The sequence below is a fragment of the Ornithorhynchus anatinus genome, chromosome 1, assembly GCF_004115215.2.
Source record: "Ornithorhynchus anatinus isolate Pmale09 chromosome 1, mOrnAna1.pri.v4, whole genome shotgun sequence".
Taxonomy (NCBI): Eukaryota; Metazoa; Chordata; class Mammalia; order Monotremata; family Ornithorhynchidae; genus Ornithorhynchus; species Ornithorhynchus anatinus.
In genome coordinates, this window is record NC_041728.1 from 108,493,572 (window position 1) to 108,520,499 (window position 26,928).

Here is a 26,928-nt window from a genome sequence, read left to right on the forward strand (position 1 = left end):
GAACGCCCTCCCTCCTCACATCCGCCAAACTAGCACACTTCCCCCCTTCAAAGCCCTACTGAAAGCTCACCTCCTCCAGGAGGCCTTCCCAGACTGAATCCCCCTTTTTCTCTGCTCCTCCTCCCCTCCTCTTCACACCAAGCCCCCTCCCTGCTCTACCATCCTCCCTGCCCCACAGCACTGGTGTATATATGTACATATTTATTATTCTATTTATTTTATTAATGATGTGTATATATATCTATAATTCAATTTATTTACATTGATGCTATTGATGCCTGTCTACTTGCTTTGTTTTGTTGTCTGTCTCCCTCCTCTAGACTGTGACCCCATTGTTGGGCAGGAATTGTCTCTATTTGCTGCCAAATTGTACTTTCCAAGTGCTTAGTACAGTGCTCTGCATAATAATGTTGGTATTTGTTAAGCGCTTACTATGTGCCGAGCACTGTTCTAAGCGCTGGGGTAGACATAGGGGAATCAGGTCGTCCCACGTGGGGCTCACAGTCTTAATCCCCATTTTACAGATGAGGGAACTGAGGCACAGAGAAGTTAAGTGACTTGCCCACAGTCACACAGCCGACAAGTGGCAGAGCTGGGATTCGAACTCATGAGCCCTGACTCCAAAGCCCGTGCTCTTTCCACTGAGCCACGCTGCTTCACTGCATAGAGTAAGTGCTCAATAAATACAATTGAATGAATGAATGAGCATCCTAAACAGGCTCCCCAGTGGCTGGCAGTGACAAGAAAGAGCTGGGCCATCAGGTCCCTACACCTATTGGATTTCCCCTGCTCATGGCTCCCTAGCACACTGGACTGGATGCCTTGTGCTAGGCCACTTGAAGCAGCATGGCCCAATGGAAGGAGCACAGGCCTGGGAGCCGGAGGACTTGGATTCTAATCCTGACTCGGCCACTTGCCTACTGTGTGACCTTGAGAAAGTCACTTAGCTTCTCTGTGCCTCAGCTCCCTCATCTGTAAAATGGGGACTGAGACTGAGAGCCCCATGTGGGACAGAGACTGTGTCCAACCCCATTCGTTTGGATCTACCCCAGCCCTTAGTACAGTGCCTGGCACATGGTAAGCACTTAATGCCACTATTGTTATTATTATATTTATTAATAAATGCAATGATAATTAGCATTCTAGTGCCGATGTTTGTATTTGCTTGGTTTCTCTAAATTGGTTGATGGGGTGGCATTATCCCTCCTTCTCTAAAATGATTCCATTCCTCCTTACAATCCTGATACCTACTCCCTGTTTCCCATACATTTTCCATTCGTTTTGGGTTTCATCCCCAGATACTACCCCCTTAACAATGAGCTTTTAAGGTTGAATGTCTTTAGCATCGAACGCTTTCGTCTTCATATATTAATGAACTGTATTTACCTGCACCCCACCCTCTTTCTCTCCCACCACGGGTGCCCTCCGTCCTCCCCTTCCCCCCCACTGAAACCATCCCTGGGACGATTTCAGAGATGAAAACAAGGGCTTCCCCACTCTTAAATAGTTGGGAAAGGACCCTGATTTTCACCAGTTCCATCTTCAAGGAAATGTCAATTTGGGAATTGTGGGTGAGTCAAACCTTAAAAGTACTTGCATTCTTGCTTTCTCAGAGTCAAGATATAACATCTTGATCTGAAGCTCTGAGTTCTAGCCAAGCCCTCTAAAATTGCCAGTCAAATATATTTATCGTAGGAGTATTATTTTGCCAGAACAATGATTCCCCTTTAAGGTTTCCCAAATGCCAGGATCTAGAAACACACACAAAAAAGGTTTCCAGCCACAAAAAGTGCTTTCGATCTTTTGACAGCTTGCACGCATTCTAAGCCAAGCCTTTTTAGACTGCTCTTCTCCTTCTCCCGTCGAGCCTAGACTGGAAATGCCATAGCTGGGAGCAGGAGCGACCGGGGACACTTCCCCTCACTACCCGTGTGAGTCTTTGTTGGTGCCGTATTCGGAAGGGAAACCTTTTGGCTGTGCCCACTCCTCGTTTCGCTGCAGCATGCTGCAGCATTCCCCTGCAGCAGGCTGACAAGATGCATGCACGCATGCATTAGGGTAAGGAGACCCTGAAGCTCCTCCCACCTCCAAGCACCCCTGGCCACAGGTCTCCAGCGAACCTTCCTCCCCAGCCACTCAATCAATAAATAGTAGTTATTGTGCACTTACTCTACGCCGAACACTGTACTCCTACATGGCTCCATTGCATGGCTCTGTGCCTCTAAGGCCTCATCTCCTCTCCCCTGCACCCCCGAGGAGCTGGCTGCAGAGAACTGCTCCCCAAACTTGTAGAGCGAGGAAAGGGAGAGAAACAGAGGCAGAGAGGGCTTGCGCATAGTAAGGTGCAACAAAAACCACGAAACAAAACGCAGAACACAACATAAAAAGGCAAAAACAAGAATACCATAGGAGTTACAGTTTCATGCTCCTGGCCACTAGGCAGGCCTGTTTAGAATTCAACAGTGACCCCAGAGCTCTAAACATTTCAGAAGGCAGGTGTGGAGGGGGTCTTCCAGAAGGTGAGGGTGGGACAGACTTGCCCCCTTGTCCCGGAGGAGCAAGACAACCCCAGGCTGCAGCTGGTCCTCACTGGGCGGTGATGGAGAGAGCCCAGGACAGTTTTAGGGCAGCTTCGGGATGCATTGTCGGCTCGGGGAACCAATGGGAGGAGGGGGGTGTGGTGGATATTCAACAAGCAGATTTGTCCACCAATAAATCTGGCCTGGTGCATCCAATTAGAGGAGGGGTGTCACTGGTGTGGAAGGCCAACATAGTGGGGGGGGGGGGCTGGCATAAAACAAGCAGATTTTCCCACTAAACAGAGGAGAGGGCGGGAGCCCCTGGCCATCAACCAGTGTTTGCCTTGGGAGAAATTTGGATATTTGGATAATAATAATAATTATTATGGTATTTAAGCGCTCACTATATGCCGAGTGCTGTTCTAATTGCTGGGGCAGATACAAGCAGCGTGGCTCAGTGGAAAGAGCATGGGCTTTGGAGTCAGGGCTCATGAGTTTGAATCCCAGCTCTGCCACTTGTCGGCTGTGTGACTGTGGGCAAGTCACTTAACTTCTCTGTGACTCAGTTCCCTCATCTGTAAAATGGGGATTAAGACTGTGAGCCCCACGTGGGACAACCTGATTCCCCTATGTCTATCCCAGTGCTTAGAACAGTGCTCGGCACATAGTAAGCGCTTAACAAATACCAACATTATTATTATTATCATTATTATTACAAGGTAAGCAGGTTGTCCCATGTGGGCTCACAATCTTCATCCCCCTTTTACAGATGAGGTAACTGAGGCACAGAGAAGCTAAGTGACTTGCCCAAAGTCACACAGCTGACAAGTGGCAGAGCCGAGATTAGAACACACGACCTCTGACTCCCAAGCCTCTTTCCACTAAGCCTTGCTGCTTCTCAGATAACATGAAGGCGATCAAGAACCTTTCCCTATAATAATAATAATGTGTGGTATTTGTTAAGAGCTTATTATGTGCTAAGCACTGTGGTAGATACAGTAAACAGGTTGACCCAAGTGGGGCTCAAACTTTTAATCCCCATTTTACAGATGAGGTAACTGAGGCCTCTCCTCCCTTCTCTCTTTCTGCCGCCCACCCCACACGCTCCGCTCCTCTGCCGCCCACCTCCTCACCGTCCCCCCGTCTCGCCTATCCCGCCGTCGACCCCCCGGGCCACATCCTCCCGTGGTCCTGGAATGCCCTCCCTCCTCACCTCCGCCAAACTCATTATCTTCCCTTCTTCAAAACCCTACTTAAAGCTCACCTCCTCCAAGAGGCCTTCCCAGACTGAACTTCCCCCTTTTTCCTCTGCTCCCTCTACCCACCCCCCCTTCACCTCTCGGCGGCTAAACCCTCTTCTCCCCCCTTTTCTTCTCCTCCTCCCCCTCTCCCTTCCCCTCAGCACTGTACTCATCTACTCAACTGTACGTATCTTCATTACCCTATTTATTTTGTTAATGAGATGTACATCACCTTGATTCTATTTATCTGCTATTGTTTTAATGAGATGTTCTTCCCCTTGATGCTATGTATTGCCATTGTTCTTGTCTGTCTGTCTCCCCCGACTAGACTGTAAGCCCGTCAAAGGGTAGGGACTGTCTCTATCTGTTACCGATTTGTCCATTCCAAGTGCTTAGTACAGTGCTCTGCACATAGTAAGCACTCAATAAATACTATTGAATGAATGAATGAGGCACAGAGAAGTTAAGTGACCTGCCCAAGGTCACACAGCAGACGAGTGGCGGAGTTGGGAGTAGAACCCACATCCTCTGACTCCCAAGCCCGTGCTCTTTCCACTAAGCCACGCTGCTTCTAATAATGGTATTTGTTAAGCGCTTACTATGTGCCAAGCACTGTTCTAAGCGCTTATGAAGAGGGTGGCTCCCTTGCCCGAACCAAAGTTGTCGTGACCTGGCCAAGTCTACCTTGTTGGGAGAGGATGAGTGAAGGGCAGGGGAGCGGGGAAGCAGCATGGCCTAGCGGATAGAGCCCTGATCTGGGAGGCAGAAGGACCAGGGTTCCAATCCCAACTCTGCCACTTGTCTGCTGTGTGACCTTGGGCAAGTCACTTCACTTCTCTGTGCCTCAGCTACGTCATCTGTAAAATGGGGATGAAGACTGTGAGCCCTACGTGGGACAACCTTGTTACCTTGTATCAACCCCAGCGCCTAGAACAGCGCTTGACACATAGTAATCACTTAACAAATACAATTATTATTATTATTATTATTAAGTCATTTCATCAGCACTGACACGCACATTGGCCCTACCGACAAACACTGACCGACACATACCCCACTGCCGACACTGATAGACAGCTGAGGTAATAATAATAATGTTGGTATTTATTAAGCGCTTACTATGTGCTGTGCTGACAAGTGGCTCAGTGGAAAGAGCCCGGGCTTTGGAGTCAGAGGTCATGGGTTCGAATCCCAGCTCTGCCACTTGTCAGCTGTGTGACTGTGGGCAAGTCACTTCACTTCTCTGGGCCTCAGTTACCTCATCTGTAAAATGGGGATTAACTGTGAGCCTCACGTGGGACAACCTGAATACCCTTTATCTACCCCAGCCCTTAGAACAGTGCTCTGCACGTAGTAAGCACTTAACAAATACCAACATTATTATTAAAATGGGGATGAAGACTGTGAGCCCCACGTGGAACAACCTGATTCCCCTGTGTCTACCCCAGCGCTTAGAACAGTGCTCTGCACATACTAAGCACTTAACAAATACCAACATTATTATTTTTATTATTGTTAAGTGGCAGATCTGAATTCAAACCCATGACCTCTGACTCCAAGCAGCATGGGAAGAGCATGGGCCTGGGCAGCATGGCTCAGTGGAAGGAGCCCAGGCTTGGGAGTCAGAGGTCAAGGGTTCGAATCCCAGCTCTTCCACTTGTCAGCTGTGTGACTGTGGGCAAATCACTTCAGTTCTCTGTGCCTCAGTTCCCTCATCTGTAAAATGGGGATGAAGACTGTGAGCCTCACGTGGGACACACTGATTACCCTGTATCTATCCTAGCGCTTAGAACAGTGCTCTGCCATAGCAAGCGCCTAACAAATCCCAACATTATTAATCTCAGCTCTGCCACCTGTCTGCTGTGTGACCTTGGGCAAGCCACTTAACTTCTCTGGGACTCAATTATCTCATCTGTAAAATAGGGATTGAGACTTTGAGTCCCACACGAGACATGGATCGTGACCAACCTGATCGGCATTTATCAACCCAAGCACTCAGTTCAGTGCTTGGCAGGTAGTAAGTGCTGAACAAGTGACGCTGCTGAGAGATTCTCTTACTCTCTTGCCTGCTTTATTCATGGAAATAACACATTTTCTGGCCCTTTGCTATTCCGAAAAAGACATATTCTGCCGCCAGCTGGACAGGAACCTGAGTTATTTTTCTAGTAGTGGTGAGGGTTTGTGCTGAGCCATCCACACTCTCTGCCACCTCTCACTTTCCTATAGCTCCTTCGCCTCTGCTTTGAAATATTCATTCATTCAATCGTATTTATTGAGCGCTTACTATGTGCAAAGCAGTGTACTAAGTGCTTAGAATGTACAATTCGGAAACAGATAGAGACAATCCCTGCCCAACAACAGGCTCGCAGTCTAAAAGGGGGAGACAGACAACAAAACAAAACAAGTAGTTTATTTGCCACTGTTTTTACGAGATGTTCTTCCCCTTGACGCTGTTTAGTGCCATTGTTCTTGTTTGTCCGTCTCCCCCGATTAGACTGTAAGCCCGTCAAACGGCAGGGACTGTCTCTATCTGTTGCCGACTTGTTCATCCCAAGCGCTTAGTACAGTGCTCTGCACATAGTAAGCGCTCAATAAATACTATTGAAGTAGTCAGGCATCAATGTCATCAAGATAGATAAATAATAATAAGAATGTTGGTATTTGTTAAGTGCTTACTATGTGCAGAGCACTGTTCTAAGCGCTGGGGGAGATACAGGGTCATCAGGTTGTCCCACGTGAGGCTCACAGTTAATCCCCATTTTACAGATGAGGTAACGGAGGCCCAGAGAAGTGAAGTGACTCGCCCACAGTCACACAGCTGACAAGTGGCAGAGCCAGGAGTCAAACCCATGACCTCTGACTACAAAGCCCAGGCTTTTTCCACTGAGCCGATATATATATATATCATTAATAAAATAGAGTAATAAATAATATATACAAGTGCTGTGGGGCGGGGAAGGAGGTAGAGCAGAGGGAGAGAGTAGGGGCAATGGGGAGGGGAGGAGGGGCAGAGGGAAAGGGAGGGCTCAGTCTGGGAAGGCCTCCTGGAGGAGGTGAGCTCTCAAATATAGTTTTCTACCCCATATCATAAGCTTTTTCTAGTCCCCACTGAACTCTCCAGCTATCTCCTCAATTCCCTGCTCTTGTTCCCTGTTCATCTCCTCGAATGGACTGCTTAAATCCACCGCCTTCGCTTCGCCTCCAACAACTCTCTGTACAGAGAGAGACCACAATAATGTTGGTATTTGTTAAGGGATTACTATGTGCAGAGCACCGTTCTAAGCGCTGGGGTAGATACAGGGTAATCAGGGTGTCCCACATGAGGCTCACAGTCTTCATCCCCATTTTACAGATGAGGGAACTGAGGTCCAGAGAAGTGAAGTGACATGCCCACAGTCACACAGCTGACAAGTGGCGGAGCCTGGATTCGAACCCATGACCTCTGACTCCCAAGCTCTTTCCACTGAGCCACGCTGCTTCAAGTGACTTCCTTGTAGCCAAATCTTTCCCGGTGCATGGAACTCCCTCCCCTCTCAAACTTGCCTGCTGTATGAACTTGGGCAGGGGACCTTGGCAGCTGTGTGACCGTGGGCAAGTCACTTCACTTTTCTGGACCTCAGTGACCTCATCTGTAAAATGGGGATTAACTGTGAGCCTCGTATGGGACAACCTGATTACCCTGTATCTCCCCCAGCGCTTAGAACAGTGCTTTGCACATAGTAAGCACTTCACAAATACCAACATTATTATGAGAAGCAGCTTGGCTCGGTGGAAAGAGCCCAGGCTTGGGAGTCAGAGGTCATGGGTTCTAATCCTGGCTCTGCCGCTTGCCAGCTGTGTGATTTTGGGCAAATCACCTCAGTTCTCTGTGCCTCAGTTACTTCATCTGTAAAATGGGGATTAAAAGACCGGGAGCCTCATGTGGGACAACCTGATCACCTGGTATCTACCCCAGCGCTTAGAACAGGTATAGCTTCTGTTACCGATTTGTCCATTCCAAGCGCTTAGTTCAGTGCTCTGCACATAGTAAGCGCTCAATAAATACTATTGAATGAATGAACGAACAGTGCTCTGCACGTAGTAAACGCTTAACAAATACCAACATTATTAATTTCCCTGGGCCTCAGTTCTCTCTTCTGTAAAATCGGGTTTAAATCTATGTTCTCCCCCAGAGACTGCAAACCCCACGGCTGACAGAGACTATGTCCGAGCTGATTATCTCGTATTTCCCCCAGCAGCGAGTACAGGGGGAATGCACATAGTAAGTGCTTAACAAAACTCACAGACGCAGACAAAACCACACACATACACACACACCTAAGTCACACAGGTGGAAACACAGGGAAGGGTAATAATAATAATAATGTTGGTATTTGTTAAGCGCTTACTATGTGCCGAGCACTGTTCTAAGCGCTGGGGTAGACATAGGGGAATCAGGGGGTCCCACGTGGGGCTTACAGTCTTCATCCCCATTTTACAGATGAGGGAACTGAGGCACAGAGAAGTTAAGTGACTTGCCCACAGTCACACAGCTGACAAGTGGCAGAGCTGGGATTCGAACTCATGAGCCCTGACTCCAAAGCCCGTGCTCTTTCCACTGAGCCGCGCTTCTTCTCTGGTCAGACAGGCAGTCAGACACTCAGACAGCCACAGAAATAACTCATGCACACATATATTCATTCATTCAATAGTATTTATTGAGCGCTTATTATGTGCAGAGCACTGTACTAAGCGCTTGGAATGTACAAATCGGTAACAGATGAAGATTATATATATATATATATGGATATATATATACACACACACATTTCCCCACACAGATACGCAGACACATACGCACATAAACACATATAATAATAATAATGTTGGTACTTGTTAAGCGCTTACTATGTGCAGAGCACTGTTCTAAGCGCTGGGGTAGAAACAGGGGAATCAGGTTGTCCCACGTGAGGCTCACAGTCTTAATCCCCATTTTATAGATGAGATAACTGAGGCACAGAGAAGTTAAGTGACTTGCCCACAGTCACACAGCTAAGTGGCAGAGCTGGGATTCGAACCCATGACTTCTGACTCCAAAGCCCAAGCTCTTGCCACTGAGCCACGCTACATATCTGTGGGCAAGTCACTTAACTTCTCTGGGCCTCAGTTCCCTCATCTGTAAAATGGGGATTAACTGTGAGCCTCACGTGGGACAACCTGATTACCCCGTATCTACCCCAGCGCTTAGAACAGTGCTCTGCACATAGTAAGCGCTTAACAACTACCATCATTATTATATAGAGAAGCAACGTGGTTCAGTGGCAAGAGCCCCGGTTTGGGAGGTCGTGGGTTCTAATCCCGGCTCCGCCACTTATCAGCTATGTGACTTTGGGCAAGTCACTTCACTTCTCTGTGCCTCCGTTCCCTCATCTGGAAAACGGGGATGAAGACTGGGAGCCCCACGGGGGACAACTTGAGTACTTTGTATCTACAGCAGCGCTTAGAACAGTGCTTGGCACATTGTAAGCGCTTAACAAATTCCCAAACTATTATTATTATATAGATACTTCACCCACGCAGGTATACTGTCCCCCTACATACATACACACAGGCACACATTTACCCACGCAGATACCCAGACACACACGGACATATTCACACATATACATACACACACATTCACCTCCACGGATACCCAGACACACACACATTCACCCACGCAGATACACAGACGTACACATACACACACACACATATAGTGACCCATTCACCCATGCAGACCCCAGACACACGTACATATATATATGTACTCACGCTGACCCCCCACCAAATACCCAGACGTGTGTGTGCGCGCGCACACACACACACACACTTAAAAACGCAGATACAGACACACACAAACACACACACGCAGATACCCAGACACACACATTTACCCACGCAGATCCCGGCACACACATCTACCCACACAGATACCCAGACACACACACGCGCAGATACCCAGACACACACATTTACCCATGCAGATCCCGGCACACCCATTTACCCACACAGATACCCAGACACACACACGCACACACAAATTTAACCACTTAAATACCCAGACACACACATTTACCCATGCAGATAACCCCCCCCCCCCCGCCACACATACACATTTACCCATGCAGATACCCAGACACACACACACACTCACATTTACCCACGCAGATCTACCCAGACACACAAACACACACACACATTTACCCACGCAGATACCCAATAATAATAATGTTGGTATTTGTTAAGCGCTTACTATGTGCCGAGCACTATTCTAAGCGCTGGGATAGACATAGGGGAATCAGGTTGTCCCACGTGGGGCTCACAGTCTTAATCCCCATTTTACAGATGAGGGAACCGAGGCACAGAGAAGTTAAGTGAGTTTCCCATAGTCACACAGCCGACAAGTGGCAGAGCTGGGATTCGAACTCATGAGCCCTGACTCCAAAGCCCGTGCTCTTTCCACTGAGCCACGCTGCTTCTCCAGACACACACACACACACACACACACACACACACCCAGACACACACACTCACACATACACATTTACCCAAGCAGATACCCAGACACACACACACACACACACATTTACCTATGCAGATACCCAGATACACACACACACATTTACCCACGCAGATATACCCAGACACACAAACACACACACACACATTTACCCACGCAGATACCCAGACACCCACACACATTTACCCACGCAGATACCGACACACGCACACACACATTTACCCAAGCAAATATACCCAGACACACAAACACACACACACACACATTTACCCACGCAGATACCTAGACACACACACAAACACACACACACATTTAGCCTCGCAGATACCCAGATACACACACTTAACCACGCAGATATCCAGACACACACACACATTTAGCCTCGCAGATACCCAGAGACACACACACACACACACACACACTCACACACCCCACCCAGGCCCCGCCCATCACTCAGGCCCCGCCCATCACACGGACCCCACCTCCCACAGGCCCCGCCCATCTCCCCCGGCCCCGCCCACCCATAGGCGGGCCCCGTCCATCACACGGCTCCGCCCACCCGGGCCCCGTCCATCACGCCGGCTGCACCTCCCCCAGGTCCCGCCCCCCAGGCCCCGCCCACCCGGGCCCCGTTCACCACACGGCTGCGCCTCCCATAGGCCCCGCCCCCACAGGCCCCGCCCACCCCGGGCCCCGTCCATCACGCCGGCTGCACCTCCCATAGGCCCGCCCCTCCAGACCCCGCCCCCTCCAGGCCCCGCCCACCTTTCAGGCCCCGCCCCCTCCAGGCCCCGCCCATCTCCCCGGCCCCGTCCACCCGGGCCCCGTCCATCACGCCGGCTGAGCCTCCCATAGGCCCCGCCCCCTACAGGCCCCGCCCACCCGGGCCCCGTCCATCCCGCCGGCTGCGCCTCCCATAGGCCCCGCCCCCACAGGCCCGCCCACCCCGGGCCCCGTCCATCACGCCGGCTGCACCTCCCATAGGCCCGCCCCTCCAGACCCCGCCCCCTCCAGGCCCCGCCCATCTTTCAGGCCCCGCCCCCTCCAGGCCCCGCCCATCTCCCCGGCCCCGTCCACCCGGGCCCCGTCCATCACGCCGGCTGAGCCTCCCATAGGCCCCGCCCCCTACAGGCCCCGCCCACCCGGGCCCCGTCCATCCCGCCGGCTGCGCCTCCCATAGGCCCGCCCCTCCAGACCCCGCCCCCTCCAGGCCCCGCCCATCTTTCAGGCCCCGCCCCCACCAGGCCCCGCCCATCTCCCCGGCCCCGTCCACCCGGGTCCCGTCCATCACGCCGGCTGAGCCTCCCATAGGCCCCGCCCCCACAGGCCCCGCCCACTCGGGCCCCGTCCATCACGCCGGCTGCGCCTCCCATAGGCCCCGCCCCCACAGGCCCCGCCCACCCCGGGCCCCGTCCATCCCGCCGGCTGCGCCTCCCATAGGCCCCGCCCCCGCCAGGCCCCGCCCACCTCCCCGGCCCCGCCCACTCTCCGGGCCCCGTCCATCACGCGGCTGCATCCCCCAGGCCCCGCCCCTCCGTCGTTGCCGGGGGAACGTCGGATCGGAGGCTCCGGAGAAGCCCGAGCGGCTGCAGCCCGAGCCGCCGCCGCCGCTGCCGCCGCCGCCCGGTCCCTGTCCCGGTCCCGGTCCCTGTCCCGGTCCCGGTCCCTGTCCCGGTCCCGGTCCCTGTCCCGGTCCCGGTCCCTGTCCCGGTCCCGGTCCCTGTCCCGGTCCCGGTCCCGGTCCCTGTCCCGGTCCCGGTCCCTGTGCGGCCGCCATGCCCCGCAGCTGCAGCCGCAGCCGCCCCCGCCGCGGCCTCCTCCTCCTGCTGCCGCCCCTGCTGGTCCTGCTCCTGCCGCCGCCGCCGCTGCTGGCTCTGCTGCTCGGCCCCGAGCCCGACCGCGACCCCGACCCGGACCCGGACCCCGACCCCTCCGCCGCCCCGAGGGACCCCTGCGCGGCGCGGCCCTGCCGGAACGGGGGCTCCTGCTCCCCCCAACCCCACCCCGCCGCCCAACCCCGCTACGCCTGCGCCTGCCCGCCCGGACTCACCGGCAACACCTGCCAGGTACAAGCGCCGGGGCCCGGGACGAGCGCTTGGGGCCCTCGTCTCACGACCCTAATACGAAGAAGAAGAAGAAAGAGGAACGGTATCGATTCGGCGCTTACTATGTGCCTGACGCTGTGCTGAGCGCTGGGTCGTCCTCTGGGTTGGGGGCGGGGGGCACGGTCGGGACGGTCCTTGGGCCCTCGGTTCACAACGATAATACTGAGAGTGAATTGAATGAATAAGATAAGAATGAATAAAATAAGAACATACTATTGAATGAATAAGAAGAAGAAAGAGTAACGGTATCGGTTCAGCGCTTACTATGTGCCAGACACTGTGCTGAGCGCTGGGTCATCCTCTGGGTTGGGGAGGGGGCGCGGTCGGGTTGGTCCTTGGGCCCTCGGCTCGTAATACTAAGAAGAAGAAGAAGAAATATTAAATGGTATTGGTGAAGCGCTTACTATGTGCCTGACACTGTGCTGAGCGCTGGGTCATCCTCTGGGGTTGGGGAGGGGGCACGGCCGGGACGGTCCTTGGGCCCTCGGCTCACAACGATAGCACGAAGAATGAATTGAATGAATAAGATAAGAATGAATAAGACAAAAAAAATACTATTGAATGAATAAGAAGAAGAAAGAGTAACGGGATCGATTCAGCGCTTACTATGTGCCAGACACTGTGCTAAGCGTTGGGTCATCCTCTGGGTTGGGGGCGGGGGGCACGGTCGGGACGGTCCTTGGGCCCTCGGCTCACAACGATAGCACGAAGAGTGAATTGAATGAATAAGATAAGAATGAATAAAATAAGAAAATACTATTGAATGAATAAGAAGAAGAAAGAGTAACGGTATCGGTTCAGCGCTCACTATGTGCCTGACACTGTGCTGAGCGCTGGGCCATCATCTCGGGGGGTGGAGGGGCGGGGAGCACGGTCGGGGCGGTCCTTGGGCCCTCGGCTCATAGTACTAATACTAAGAAGAAGAAGAAATATTAATAGTCTTGGTGAAGCGCTTAGTATTTGCCAAACACTGTTCTAAGCGCTGGATCATCATCTCGGGGCGGGGAGGGGGTGGCGGGGGCAACGGTCGGGACGGTCCTTAGGCCCTCGGCTCACAATACTAATACTAAGAAGAAGAAGAAATAGTAATGGTATCGGTTATGGGCTTACATGTGCCAGACACTGTTCTAAGCGCTGGGTGGTCATTTGGGTTGGGGGGCGGGGCACGGTCCTTGGGCCTTCGGCTCACAATAATAATACTAAGAAGAAGAAGAAATAATAATGGTATTGGTGAAGCGCTTACTATGTGCCGAACGCTGTTCTAAGCGCTGGGTCATCATCTCGGGGCGCGGCGGGGCGGCCGCTGGGCCTCCCCCTCCCTCTTGCGGGCCTCCCGGACAAGCCCTTGCCCTTGGGGCCGCGGGTCTGGGGGTCAAGGGGTCTGGGGGCCTGGGGGTCCGGGACTTGGAGGTCAATGGGTCCGTAGGCCTGGGGGTCTGGGGGCTCGGGGGTCCGTGGACCTGGAGGTCAATGGGTCCGGGCGCCTGGGGGGCCGGGGTCCTGGAAGTCAATGGGTCCATGGGCCTGGGGATCCGGGAGCCTGGGGGTCAATGGATCCGTAGGCCCGGGGGCCTGGGGGTCAGTGGGTCCATAGATCTGGAGGTCTGGGTGCCTGGGGGTCCGGGATCTGGAGGTCAATGGGTCTATAGATCTGGGGGTCCTCGGGTCGGTGGGTCCGGGGGCCTAGGGGTCAGGGGGTCCGTGGATCCGGGGGTCCGGGGGTCAATGGGTTCATAGATCTGGGGGTCCGGGGGCCTGGGGGTCAGTGGGTCCGGGGGCCTGGGGGTCAGTGGGTCCGGGGGCCTGGGGGTCAATGGGTCCATAGGCCCGGGGGTCCAGGATCTGTGGGCCTGGAGGTCAGTGTGTCCATAGGCCTGGGGCTCAGTGGGTCCATAGATCTGGGGGTCTGGGTCCTTGGAGGTCCGGGATCTGTGGGTCAGTGGGTCCATAGATCTGGGGGTCCGAGGGCCTGGGGGTCGGGGGTCCGTGGGTCCGTGGGCCTGGGGGTCAATGGGTTCATAGATCTGAGGGTCTGGGGGTCCGGGGACCTGGGGGTCAATGGGTTCATAGATCTGGGGGTCCGGGGGCCTGGGGATCAGTGGATTGATAGATCTGGGGGCCCGGGGGCCAATGGGTTCATAGATCTGGGGGTCCGTGGGCCTGGGGGGGGGGTCAATGGAGCCGTGGTCCGGGGGTCCGCGGCCTTCCGTCGGGCGCGGGGGGTGTCTTCGGCTCGTCCCAACGGCTCCGGGGCGGGGCTCGGCGCGGGGCGCGGCCGCCTAAACGGGCCTGGGAGGCAGAAGGTCATGGGTTCTAATCCCACCTCCGCCACTGCTCTGCTGGGTGACCTTGAGCAGGCCACTTGACTTCTCTGGGCCTCAGTTCCCTCCTCCGTCAAATGGGGCTGAAGACCCTGAGCCCCACGTGGGACAACCCGACTATCTTCTACCTCCCCCAGCGCTTAGAACGGTGCTTGGCACATAGTAAGCGCTTAGCAAATACCATCATCATTCATAATAATAATAATAAATACGATTGGATAAACCGATGGCCCTCCAGGGTGGCTCAGTGGACAAAGGCCGAGCTTGGGAGTCAGAGGTCATGGGATCAAATCAAGTCACTTCTCTGGGCCTCAGTTCCCTCACCTGGAAAATGGGGATGAAGACTGTGAGCCCCACGTGGGACAACCTGATCACCTTGGATCGTCCCCAGGGCTTAGAACAGTGCTTTGCACATAGTCAGCGCTTAACAAATGCCATAAAAAAAATTGCGGGGGTCTTGGCGGGGGTCTCCAGAGGCGCCTGGAAATGCGAAGCCATCGGGCCACCGGTCCTTGGCTCGGGGTCTCGGGGTGGGGGTGGGGGGGGGGAAGCCCAGGGTTAGCCCAAGGGATAGAGGAGGGGTGGAGATGGGTGGGTGAGTGGGGTCTCCTGCTGGCTCCGGGTTTATCGGTCTCCCTCCCCTTCGGGGGCACCGGTGCCCGAGGGGAAAAAGACCCGCCCGCGGCCTTCTCTGGCCTCTAGATTGTCAGCTCGTTGTGGGCAGGGATTGTCCCTCTTGATCGCTGTATTGTGCTTTTCCAAGCGCTTAGTACAGTGCTCTGTACACAGGAAGCGCTCAATAAATACGACTGAATGAATACTGAGCGCTTCCAGTGTGCAGAGCACTGCACTGGAGCGTACAATTCGGCAACAGATAGAGACCCTTTCTACCCAATGACGGGCTCACAGTCTAAAAGGGGGACAGACAACAAAACAAGTAGTAGGCATCAATACCATCAAGATGGATCAATAGAATCATAGATATATACACATCATTAATAAAATAGAGTAATAAATAATATATACAAATATACACAAGTGCTGTGGGGAGGGGAAAGGGGTAGAGCAGAGGGAGGGAGTGGGGCGATTGAATGAATGATGATGAAGGTATTTGTTATACACTTACTAGCGCTTAGAACAGTGCTTGGCTCTTAGGAAGTGCTTAATAATAATGTTGGTATTTGTTAAGCACTTACTATGTGCAAAGCATTGTTCTAAACGCTGGCAGGGGGAGGGAAACAAGGTGATCAGGTTGTTCCACGTGGGCTCACAGTCTTAATACTCATTTGACAGATGAGCGTAACTGAGGCACAGAGAAGTGAAGAGACTTGCCCAAAGTCACACAGCTGACAAGTGGCGGAGCCGGGATTAGAACCCATGACCTCTGACTCCCAAGCCCATGCTCTTTCCACTGCGCCACGCTGCCTAACAAATACCATCAATATTACTATGGGCCAAGCACTGCTCTAAGCGCTGGTTGAATGAATGGCCTGGCTATTCCAGGGCTACGGTCGAAGGAGACGCGCAGTCAGGGGATTTCAGCCGGGAGGACGCAGAGGGAACGCTTTATTTTGTATTTTTCGAGGTCAAACGGACAGCACCCAGGAAACCCAGATACGGCTCGTGTTAGATTCGAATCGAAGTGTGCTGCAGACATGAAAGTGGGAGCTAAGCGTGGCTCAGTGGAAAGAGCACGGGCTTTGGAGTCAGGGGTCATGAGTTCGAATCCCAGCTCTGCCACTTGTCAGCTGTGTGACTGTGGGCAAGTCACTTAACTTCTCTGTGCCTCAGTTCCCTCATCTGTAAAATGGGGATGAAAATTGTGAGCCCCACGTGGGACCACCTGATTCCCCTATGTCTATCCCAGCGCTTAGAACAGTGCTCGGCACATAGTAAGCGCTTAACAAATACCAACATTATTATTATTATTAGCTAAGGCTCCGTCCTTCAGAAAGGATTCATCCTCCCTCCTCCCCTAGGAGCATGATGAATTTATCCTTATTAAAAAGCGAACGTTTTAACACTGTGAGAGCCCTGCCAGGGATAGAGACCGTGTCCAATTTCCACCCCTATATTCTTTCCCAGCGCTTAGTACAGTGCTCTGCACCCAGGAAGCACTTCATAAATATTATTTCTAGTTCCGTGTTTAAAAGAACCAAGTACAACATCTTCAAGTCCCTTATGCAGGGTGAAAGGCGGTGTCACATGAATTGAGTGGAAAATTCTCTGCTTATCAGTTGGAAAATAACTTTTTGTCTAAATATAGTTGGTTTTTTTAAATGGAGGGAAGTAGGTTCAGGTTATCTGACCTTCAGTTACAGTTTTCATCTGAATGCATCGTTTTAGAGCAATGTGTCAGCAGGAATCTGGCACTTCAGTTTTGTCTCCTTGTTTCTCCTGTCAGGTGATAACAGCTGCAGGGATCTTTTTTTTCCCACCCTCCCCCCCCAAATGTAAAATGTGAATACCACGTGGGGCTTCACTTAGGGAACACTGAACATCTGTTACAATCATTGCAGTAAGGAGCGAGTTCAGCGTAAAACCCTCCTTTTGGGGGAGACTCAAATGCTCAAATTAGCTGCCAGATTTTGTAAAAACAGATAAAGTAGAACGGGTGAAATACCTTTAGGCTGATTTGAGCTGCTCCCTAGGTTGGAGTGCCCTTGGATGCTGTGTGATTTAGATTGCTTCCTACTCCAGAGGCAAGAAATTGCTGTTCAGGCTTTTGTGTCTGAACTCCAGGATGGAAAGTGAAATGATTCCTTAAAACCTATAAAGTGCTATATCGCAACATATACAACGTGGGAGTTAGTCTAGCGGAATATGTTGGCAATGGAAGAGACACTAGGTGGGAAATACATATGCATTTGCTTGAGAAATAAGCAAGGGATGTATCTTAAATCCCTTTTAAATTCAGGTCATTTCTTTGCAAGTATTTTTAGCGGGTTTGTTTAAGTAAAAATAGCATTTGTTTTGCTCAACTAGAGACTAATGTTTAAGAGTAACGATTTTAAGATACTGGGAAGCATTAATCTAGCAATCAATCAATGGTATTTATACTCTGTGATTCTAAACTCATTATGGGCAGGGCATGTATCTCCTAATTCTGCTGTGGTGTACTTTCTCAAGTGCTTAGTACAGTAATAATAATAATAATAATAATAATGTTATTTGTTAAGCGCTTACTAGGTGCAGAGCACTGTTCTAAGTTCTGGGGTAGATACAGGTTAATCAGGTTGTCCCACGTGAGGCTCACAGTCTTCATCCCCATTTTACAGATGAGGTCACTGAGGTACAGAGAAGTTAAGTGACTTGCCCACAGTCACACAGCTGACAAGTGGCAGAGCTGGGATTCGAACTCATGACCTCTGACTCCAAAGCCCGTGCTCTTTACACTGAACCATGTGCTCTGCACATAGTAAGCGCTCAATAAATATCGTTGATTGCATGCTTACTGGGTGCAGAGCACTTGTACTAAACTCTTAGGAGAATGCAACAGAGTTGGTAGACCCAATCCCTGCCCACAAAGAGATTATAATCTAGAAGACTGTAAAGATGATTGGTTCTTTAGTTAGTACATAGATTGGGGCTTATTTTTAAATGAATCCTCATATTTTGAACTTTACTAAAGGAAAGGTTTAGGAGATATTAGTAGACTATATACCATCTTTAGATCCTTGCATAGATGTATTTTGGGGGGAAGCAGCATGACCAAAGTGGTAAATGTCGGGGAGATTCCATGTAATTAAAAAAGAGGGAGTCTGATGAAATTGAAACTTGCCTTGAGATTTATTAATGACACCTTGTTGAGCTAACCACGCTCTTATAAGTATGCAAAATTAATTCTTGATTATTTCAATTAAAAAAAATTTGGGGAGCCATAACAAAATATCACCCGGGATTTAGGTCTCTCATATCGACACCGTTAAAACCATTTCCCTCCACGGCACTGAAAGAACAAATGCATTAAAGAGCAAAATGGAACCAGAAAACCAACAAACACAGGTAACAACAGTTTGTGTCATGGTAAAGAAATTGATCGGTGTAAGCATCAGTCTTGTGCTGTTGAAACTGCTCCTAAAATTCCACACCTTTACCTTTCCACACCAATCACCTTTAAACATTTGGGAATTTTTTTTGATTCATGAGCATCAGAACTGGTAAGAGCTATTCCCTATTTTTGAAAATCACAGTTGCTTAAAGGATGGGTTCTATTGAAAGGAAGAATCGAGTAGAATCGAGAGGGAATCAGAGACTTTTCCAGGAAGGACACTGGATGGGCTCCAGTAAGACCCCTGGTTCAGAAATCCCTCTCTCCCCACATCCTACAGACTACGGCTGTCCGTCCCCAACATTCACACCTCTCCTGATCCCCCAACAAGTCTTCCCCGATTAATTTCTCAGCCCTCCTTAGCACTCACCTACATATGCTGGCCCAGTTTTATTTTGTCCACTCTAGTTGTAAATATTTTTTCACTGCCCTCTTCTCTTAGGAGGTAAGCTCCTTGTGGGCAGGGAATGGGTTACTTCTTGATTCTCTACTTTTCAAGGGCCCAGTGCCCTGTGCTGGTCCTTAAAAAAAAAAATATATATATATATATATAAATAAATAATAAAGCACTTCGTACAGTGCTCTGCACATAGTAAGTGTTCAATAAATACTATTGAATGAAAAAAAACAAATAATCAAGCACTCAAATGCTGCTGCTGCTGCTCTACAACTACTATTTGCCCAGATAAGAATGCTGGCTGCCAATATGTATACCCTGGTACAGTACAAATACAAAGAAAACAGATGTAGCATACGCATTTACCATATTTTAATTTTAGGGATTTAGAAAAATGAATCGACAGTTCTTTTCTGCCGTTAAATATTATTAGGCTTAATGTTTTGTTCTCAAGGAGACGTGCTGTGGTAGCTTTTCTACTGAGTGGCATACAGGCTTTACTGGTTCATCCCTCAGAGTGTTGAGTAACTTCAATTTGTTTTCTCTCATTTGGAACATTTATCTTATTTAATGAAACATTTCTTTGGCCAAATGTTAGAACATTCAGATGCTTTTGTTTATTTTTCATCAGATTCCAGGAGGGCTTATGCACTTTCTTTTAAAGGGTATTCGTTGAGTGCCGTTATGTGCCAGGCACTATACTAAGCGCTGGTATAGGTAAGGGCTAATCAGGCTGGACCCAATCCATGTCCCACATGGGGCTCACACTCTTAATCCCCTTTTTACAGATGAGATAACTGAGGCCCAGAGAAACGAGGTAACTTGCCCAAGGTCACTCAGCAGACAAGTGGCGGAGCAGGGATTAGAACCCAGGTTCTTTGAGAAGATAATGAAAATGTGTTCATTTCTATCCTAGAAAACAAGGTCTCGGCAGCTGCTATTTATACAACTTAATTTTACCCAGAAAGTTCAATCCAAACTCCTCCCTGATAAAGACTAAAAATGTTCTATATTAACATGCTTACTTGGCTTTGCTTCAGGAAGATTTCAATTTTGGTTTGAAACTGTCAGCTAAAAGTGGTTGGAATGGTAATCTGAGGAATTATATTTTTAAATATTGGTGAAGCAATGGTACTTTTAATTTCTTTCGTTTTTTAAAAAAAGTTGCTACAGAGTGCATTTTTCTTTGTAGATCAATACATCACTAGTCAAATCAGCACTGGTGTTTCTTTGAGTGAACAACAGTATTCATTCACATTTGGTATGATTTGCCCCTCTGCAAGGCAGTGGAATGCTTTGAAAGCAGGAAAATCCATTAGAATTCGCTTAGTTGCTAATATTTTGTAGAGCACTTCTTGAGATAAATGGACAAGTTTATGCATTTTGAAGTATTCACTCATAATTGGATTGGGATTTTTCAAAAGCAATAAAGAAAATATCATTCCTAAGAGAATCTCATTCCAATAACTTTGGGAAACCCATTTCCTATTTCTCAAAGAGATAATTTTCTAATCAATTCTAAGTTTTCCATCTCTTTCAGTCAATTCAATTTTTTACTTTTTCATAGAATTAATACCGTATATTTTTAAGAAGTAATATTTTTCTCAATTTACTTTGAATATTTGACAGAAATCCATTTGTAAGTTATAGCATGCTCTGGGTGGACGAGGCTTCTCGTGGCCTGAACCTTCCACGTGGCATGGGGATGGGCAGAAGGGGGGGGGCAGCTTTCACAGGGGCCAGGAGAAGAGTGAATGCTTGACCCTGTGCCTCCTTACCCCCCTGGAGCAGGGAAGTTTCGGGGCCGAAGATTTCCCACCCATCAGACGAGGCACTTGGATGATTTCCCCTGCCCCGGCAGCGTGACTCACTGTTTTTTTCTGGAGAATATGCCAGCCGAGTAGGGATGGAATCTTGTGGGAATTTGTTGGGCTCAAATTTAGACTGACTAAGGGCCAAACCAGATAAATGAGAGCCCAGCCGCAGAATGGGGGTTATTCACAGGGCGCAAAATGCAGGAGTACGTGGGTCTGGGTTGGGCTTCCTATGTGTGTGTCTAGTGATAGACTATAAGCTCGTTGTGGGCAAGGAACATGTCTGCCAACCCTGTTGTTTTGTACTCGCCCAAGCACATAGTACAGTGCTCTGCATGCTGTAGGTACTCAATAAGCACGATAGAGTGATAAATATGATTGACTGATAAGTGCTCCTGCCCTTTGGAGACTTGAAACAAACTGGAGCAATACCTTCTGCAGGTACGGGTAGCTGAAATGGAGGAGCTGAGGGAAACAGAGAAGTTCATTGATGAGGTTTTCATCGATTTGTCAGTATTTATTGTCTACTGTGTGCAGAATATTCTATGGATTTGAGAACGCACAAGAAGGGTAAACAATAATATTTATTAAGCCCTTACTAGAAAGGAAGATTCTAGAAAGGGCCTTCCTGGAGTAATACAATATAATCACATCAAACACAGTTCTTGAGGGAGCTCTCGGCCTAAGGGAGAGTGAGAAAAGAGGTATTTAGTCCCCATTTTACAGATGAGGAAACTGACACATAGAGAATTTAAAAGACATGCCCTAGGTCACACAGTCAGGAAGTGACAGGGCTGGGATTAGAGCCCAGGCCCCTTAAATCCCAGTCCTTTGATCTGTCTACTAATTCATATTGCCCCAGTACTGCCTCAAGGAGTTTAAAATCTGTGGTCCATTACAGAGCATTCCTCTCTGTTCCCCGCCCACCCCACAAATGACAATCCTCAGCTACTGCATCAGCCTTCTTGCTGACATCCCTGCTTCCAGCCTCTCCCCTCTCCAGTCCATACGTCACTCAGCTGCCCGGATCATTTTTCTAAAAAATAATTAAAATCATTTATTCATATTTATTGAGTGCTTACTGAGTGCAGAGCACTGTACTAAGTTCTCGGAAAGTACAATTCAGCAACAAAGAGAGACAATCGCTGCCCACAGTGGGCTCACAGTCTAGAGAGGGGGAAACAAACATCAAAACCAGTAAACAGGGCAAATCTTTCTTTCTGTACATATGCACACACAATCTTTCTGAGCATGTCTCCCCACTCCTCCAAAATTCTCCCCACTCGTCAAAAACCTCCAATGGTTGCCCATCCATCTCCACATCAAACAGCAGTTACTCGCCATCAGCTTCAAGGCACTCGGTCAACTCACCCCATCCTATCTCACCTCACTGCTTTCCCACTATCACCCAGCCTTCACGTTTTGCTTCTTTTACAGCAACCTACTCACAGTGACTTATTCTCGTCTCTCTCACTGTTGACCTCTTGCTCACTCCCTCCCTTTTGCCAGGAACTTCCCTTTCATATCCAACAGACCACCCCCTCCCCATTTTTAAATTCCTATTAAAAACATACATATCTTCTTGAAGAAGCCTTCCCTAATGTTATAACCTCTCGTCTTCCCTCTAATCGTCCTGCCTTGTTTTGGGCAGGGAATGTGTCAGCTAATTCTGTTGTATTGTACTCTGCTGAGCATTTAGTACAGAGAGTACATATTTTAGTATTTACATACATACATACATTTAGTACATATAGAGAAGCAGCATGGCTTAGTGGAAAGAGCACGGGCTTGGGATTCAGAGGTCATGAGTTCAAATCCCAGCTCTGCCGCTTGTCGGCTGTGTGACTGTGGGCAAGTCACTTAACTTCTCTGTGCCTCAGTTACCTCATCTGTAAAATGGGGATTAACTGTGAGCCTCACGTGGGACAACCTGATCACCCTGTATCTACCCCAGCGCTTAGAACAGTGCTCAGCACATAGTAAGCGCTTAACAAATACCAACATTATTATTACAGTGCTCTCTACTTAATAAATTCTCAGTAAATACGATTGATTCCCATCCTATTCTCCCTCCCTTCGACCTCAGATGTGCAACTAAACACTTTGATACCCATCCCACCTCCACTCCCTCAGCACTTAGGTACATCAATCAGTCGTATTTATTGAGCTCTTAGGGTGTGCAAAGCACTGTACCAAATGCTTGGGAGAGTACAATACGACAATATAGCAGACATATTCCCTGCCCACAACTAGCTTGTATTTTGTTGCTTCCTCCCTCCCTGTAATTTATTTAAATGTCTGTCTCCTCGGTTGTAAACTTAAGGGCAAGGATCATGCACACAGTAAGCACTCAATAATTTCATTGATTGATATCTCACTACTCCATCGCAGTATCCCAAGCACTCAGTACAGTGCTTTGCACACTGAAAGCACTCAGTAATACCTTCGATTGATTGAACAAACTCTCAGGTTGCTAAGAAGGAAGAAAGGAAGCCATTGAGTCAGAGAGGAGGGTAACCAGTGGGCTAGAAATCCAAATGACTTCTCATACTGAGGAACTACAGGTATATCCTGGGTTTTTGCCCACCCCTCAGTAAATGCGTGCAACCCCAGGGAATCGTACCCCACTACTTACTGATTTATCCCAGTGTACACAAGTCCCACACCCAACATATTGTCCATTATTATAGGTAAAACTGGGAGATAAGGAACCACAGTGAACCCCAAGAGAGGAAGCTGTTTTCTGACTGTAAATAGGGGTGTGGGCAGGGAACGTGTCTTCCAACTCCATTATTTTGTACTCTCCCAAGTGCTTAGTACAGTGTTCTGCAGGCAATAAGCCCTCAATAAATGCAATTGATTGAGTTATAGCTGTCAACTCCTTTTCCACGGAATGACACCTCATCTCCAACATCCTGCCCCTATCCCACTAGAGGTCTCCATCCCCTGGCTCTGGGCAGGGTCAGGAAGTGGGCCTGTTAACCAGTGACTGGGAAGATGCATTGTGAGGAACAAGGGAGCAGTGATGGTAGCACTGTGGCTTCTAGGGTGAGAAAGGTGAAAGAAAGAATCCAAATAATGTATCACACAGGGACAGTATAGTAGAAAGGGAACACAGGGTGAAGGGGTTGAGAAAGGTCTCTGGAAATAGGGGAGAATGAAGTTGGGGGCAAGGTGAGGAAGAAGTGTTGGGGAAGTGTTGGGCATAGATGTGATTCAATCAATTATACTTATTGAGAGCTTACTGTGTGCAGAGCACTGTACTTAAGCGTTGTGGGAGAGTACAGTATAATAGAGTTGGTAGACATGTTCCCCTCCCACAAGGAGCTTACAGTCTAGAAAAGGGGAGACATTGTTACAGATATATACGTAAGTACTAAGGGGCTGAGGGCGATGTGAATAAAGGGTATAAATTCAAGTGCAAGGGTGATACACAAAGGAGAGGGAGTAGAGGAAATGAGGACTTAATCAGGGAAGGCCTCTTGGAGAAGATGTGAGTATGTAAGCCTTTGAAGGTGGGGAGAGCCACCATATATGAAAGGGAGGGAGTTCTAGGCCAGAGGCAGAATGTGGGCAAGGGTTGGTGATGAGATATGATAGAGGTACAGTGAGTAGATCGGCCTTAGAGGAGTGAAGTGTGTGACCCGGGTTGTAGTAGGAAATCAGTGAGGAAAAATAGCAGGGGATAAGGTGATTAGGTACTTTAAAGCCAACAATAAGGAGTTTCTGTTTAATTCAGAGGTGAATGGATAACTCCTGGGGGTTCTTGAGGAGTGGGGAGACATGACTAGATATCATCAGGGGCAGTCAGCAGGCAGTATAGGATGTATCCCCCATGGCTTTTATATTGTGGGGTATTTTTTTTTAATGGTATTTGTTAAGCACTTACTATATGGCAGGCCCTGTACTAAACAATGGGGTAAATTCAAGCTAATCGGGTTGGACAAAGTCGTTGTTCCACATAGGGCTCACAGTTTTAACCCCCATTTTACCGATGAAGTAACTGAGGCACAGAGAAGTGAAATGACTTACCTAATGTTACACGACAGACGAGTGACAGAGCCGAGATTAGAACACATGTCCTTCTGACTCCCAGGCCTGTGCTCTATCCACTTGGTCACATTACTTCTCATAATCTGATGTTTGGAATTGCTTCTAAGTCAATGGACAAATGTAGTCCATGATACAACCATATTTTCAAGGGGTGTAATGTAGTTGTACCAAGGACTTTGCCCATTTTCTGAATAGTGGCTCAAGGGAAGCAGAAACAAGTGGTGGTAGCTGGGGATTGGATCATGAGTTATCTGGGTTTAAGATATTCATTCATTCAATAGTATTTATTGAGCGCTTACTATGTGCAGATATCTGGGTGGACAACCGGCATATTGACTTGCCTACTGAGTGCAAGAGTGGTGCCAGGGTGGAAATGCCTCACAAGATGTGTAGATAGGCCATTGGTGGTGGGAGAGGAGCCAGTGACCTAGGAAAGGGTAGTAGGAAGTGTCTTCGTTATCACCCATGGTATTTTCTGAGCATTTAATGACTACAAGACACCAAACTTGGGAGAGTACAACAGAAGCAAGATTTATAATCATAGTCTTCCAGGAAATTAGAATCCAGCTGGGGAGACCAAGAGACAAATGTTGGTTATAAACCGTGAGAGGTTATAAATTGAAGTTGTAGGAGGTGGGATGCCAATTCTTCATGTTGATGTGTGGAGGTGAGCTGGGAGCTGGCCACTGAGGGGCCAGAACATCAAAGGGGTGGAGCATCAGGGCCAGGGGGGAAAGAGGAGAAAGAAAGGTGGGGAAAGGAAGGAAAAAGTCACAAGGAAGAGAGGGTGGGAGCACTAGGGAAGCTAAGATGAGACAGCTCAGGATGTTTGAGATGGATAGACTACTATTAATCATTATTGAACAGGCCCTGGTGTAGGAGAGGTAGGTAGAAGAGCCATTCTGCCATAATGGCTGTAGGTCATTTAAATTTAACATTCTGAGAAAGCCAAAAAAAATAAAACCCAAAAGTACAAGAATATTACATTTTAGAAAAGGAAACGGGAAAGATGCGCCCCCTCAGTGAGGAAGAAGCTGAACGGGGTAGTGAAAAGAACAAGTGGTTTATTGAAAGAGGTCATCAGAGCGAGGATAAAGGCCTATTAAAAGGTGGAAAGGTCATCTGACTGAGAGGAACATGAAAGTCCATTAAGAATGACAGGTCAGGCACAAGCAGGAAATTAGGTGGGTCAAAACTGTTTGAAGAGTCCAAGGGAGGACAAAGCTAATAAAAGATTCCCCAAATGCATCAAAAGCCAGAAGCTAGCTAGGGAATCTGTAGGGTCCCATGATGATTATGGAGTAAAGAGTGTCCTCAGGGATGAAAAGGAGATAGCTGAGTGGCTCAATGAATTCTCTAGTTCATTCTTTGCTGAGGAAGATGCGAGGGAGATTCCTACACCCAAATTGCTTTTCACAGCAGACAAGTTCATGTGGTAGTGACCACAAAGGATGTCAACCAATAATATTTAGTGAGCTCTTACTCTGTACAGAGCCCTGTATTAAGGGCTGGGGAGAGTACAACAGAGTTAGTGGACACAGTCGCTGCCCTTGAGGAACTTACAATCTAGTGGGAAAGACAGACACTAAAACAGATTATAGGTGAGGAGAGCAACAGTTTTAAAAACATACCTACAAGCACTGCTGGTGAAGGAAGGAAGGGTTAAGTTCCCAAATGTTTAGTTGAGGCAAACGCTCAAGTGGCAGTAGTGAGGAAAATAGGGTGGGGAGATGAGAAATCAATAAGGGAGGCCTCCTGAGGTGATGTGATTTCAGAAGGATTTTGAAGATGGAAGAGCAGTGCTCTGCCAGTTGTGAAGAGGGAGGATACCCCAGACAGGAGTCAGGGTGTGAGCAAGAGGTCGGCATTGGGAGAGATGAGAATGA

At 49.1% G+C, this 26,928-nt stretch overlaps 1 protein-coding gene across 1 annotated transcript in view; it reads left to right on the forward strand.

Moving 5' to 3' along the window:
• The first annotated feature begins 12,027 nt into the window (after positions 1-12,027).
• The window catches only part of DNER (delta/notch like EGF repeat containing), a 197,450-nt gene continuing 182,549 nt past the window's right edge, over positions 12,028-26,928 (forward strand). Inside the window, exon 1 of the mRNA XM_029069128.2 lies at positions 12,028-12,367. Within this exon, the coding sequence (XP_028924961.1) occupies positions 12,077-12,367 (291 nt within the window). The 5' untranslated portion in view covers positions 12,028-12,076. The remainder of the gene's footprint in view (positions 12,368-26,928) is intronic.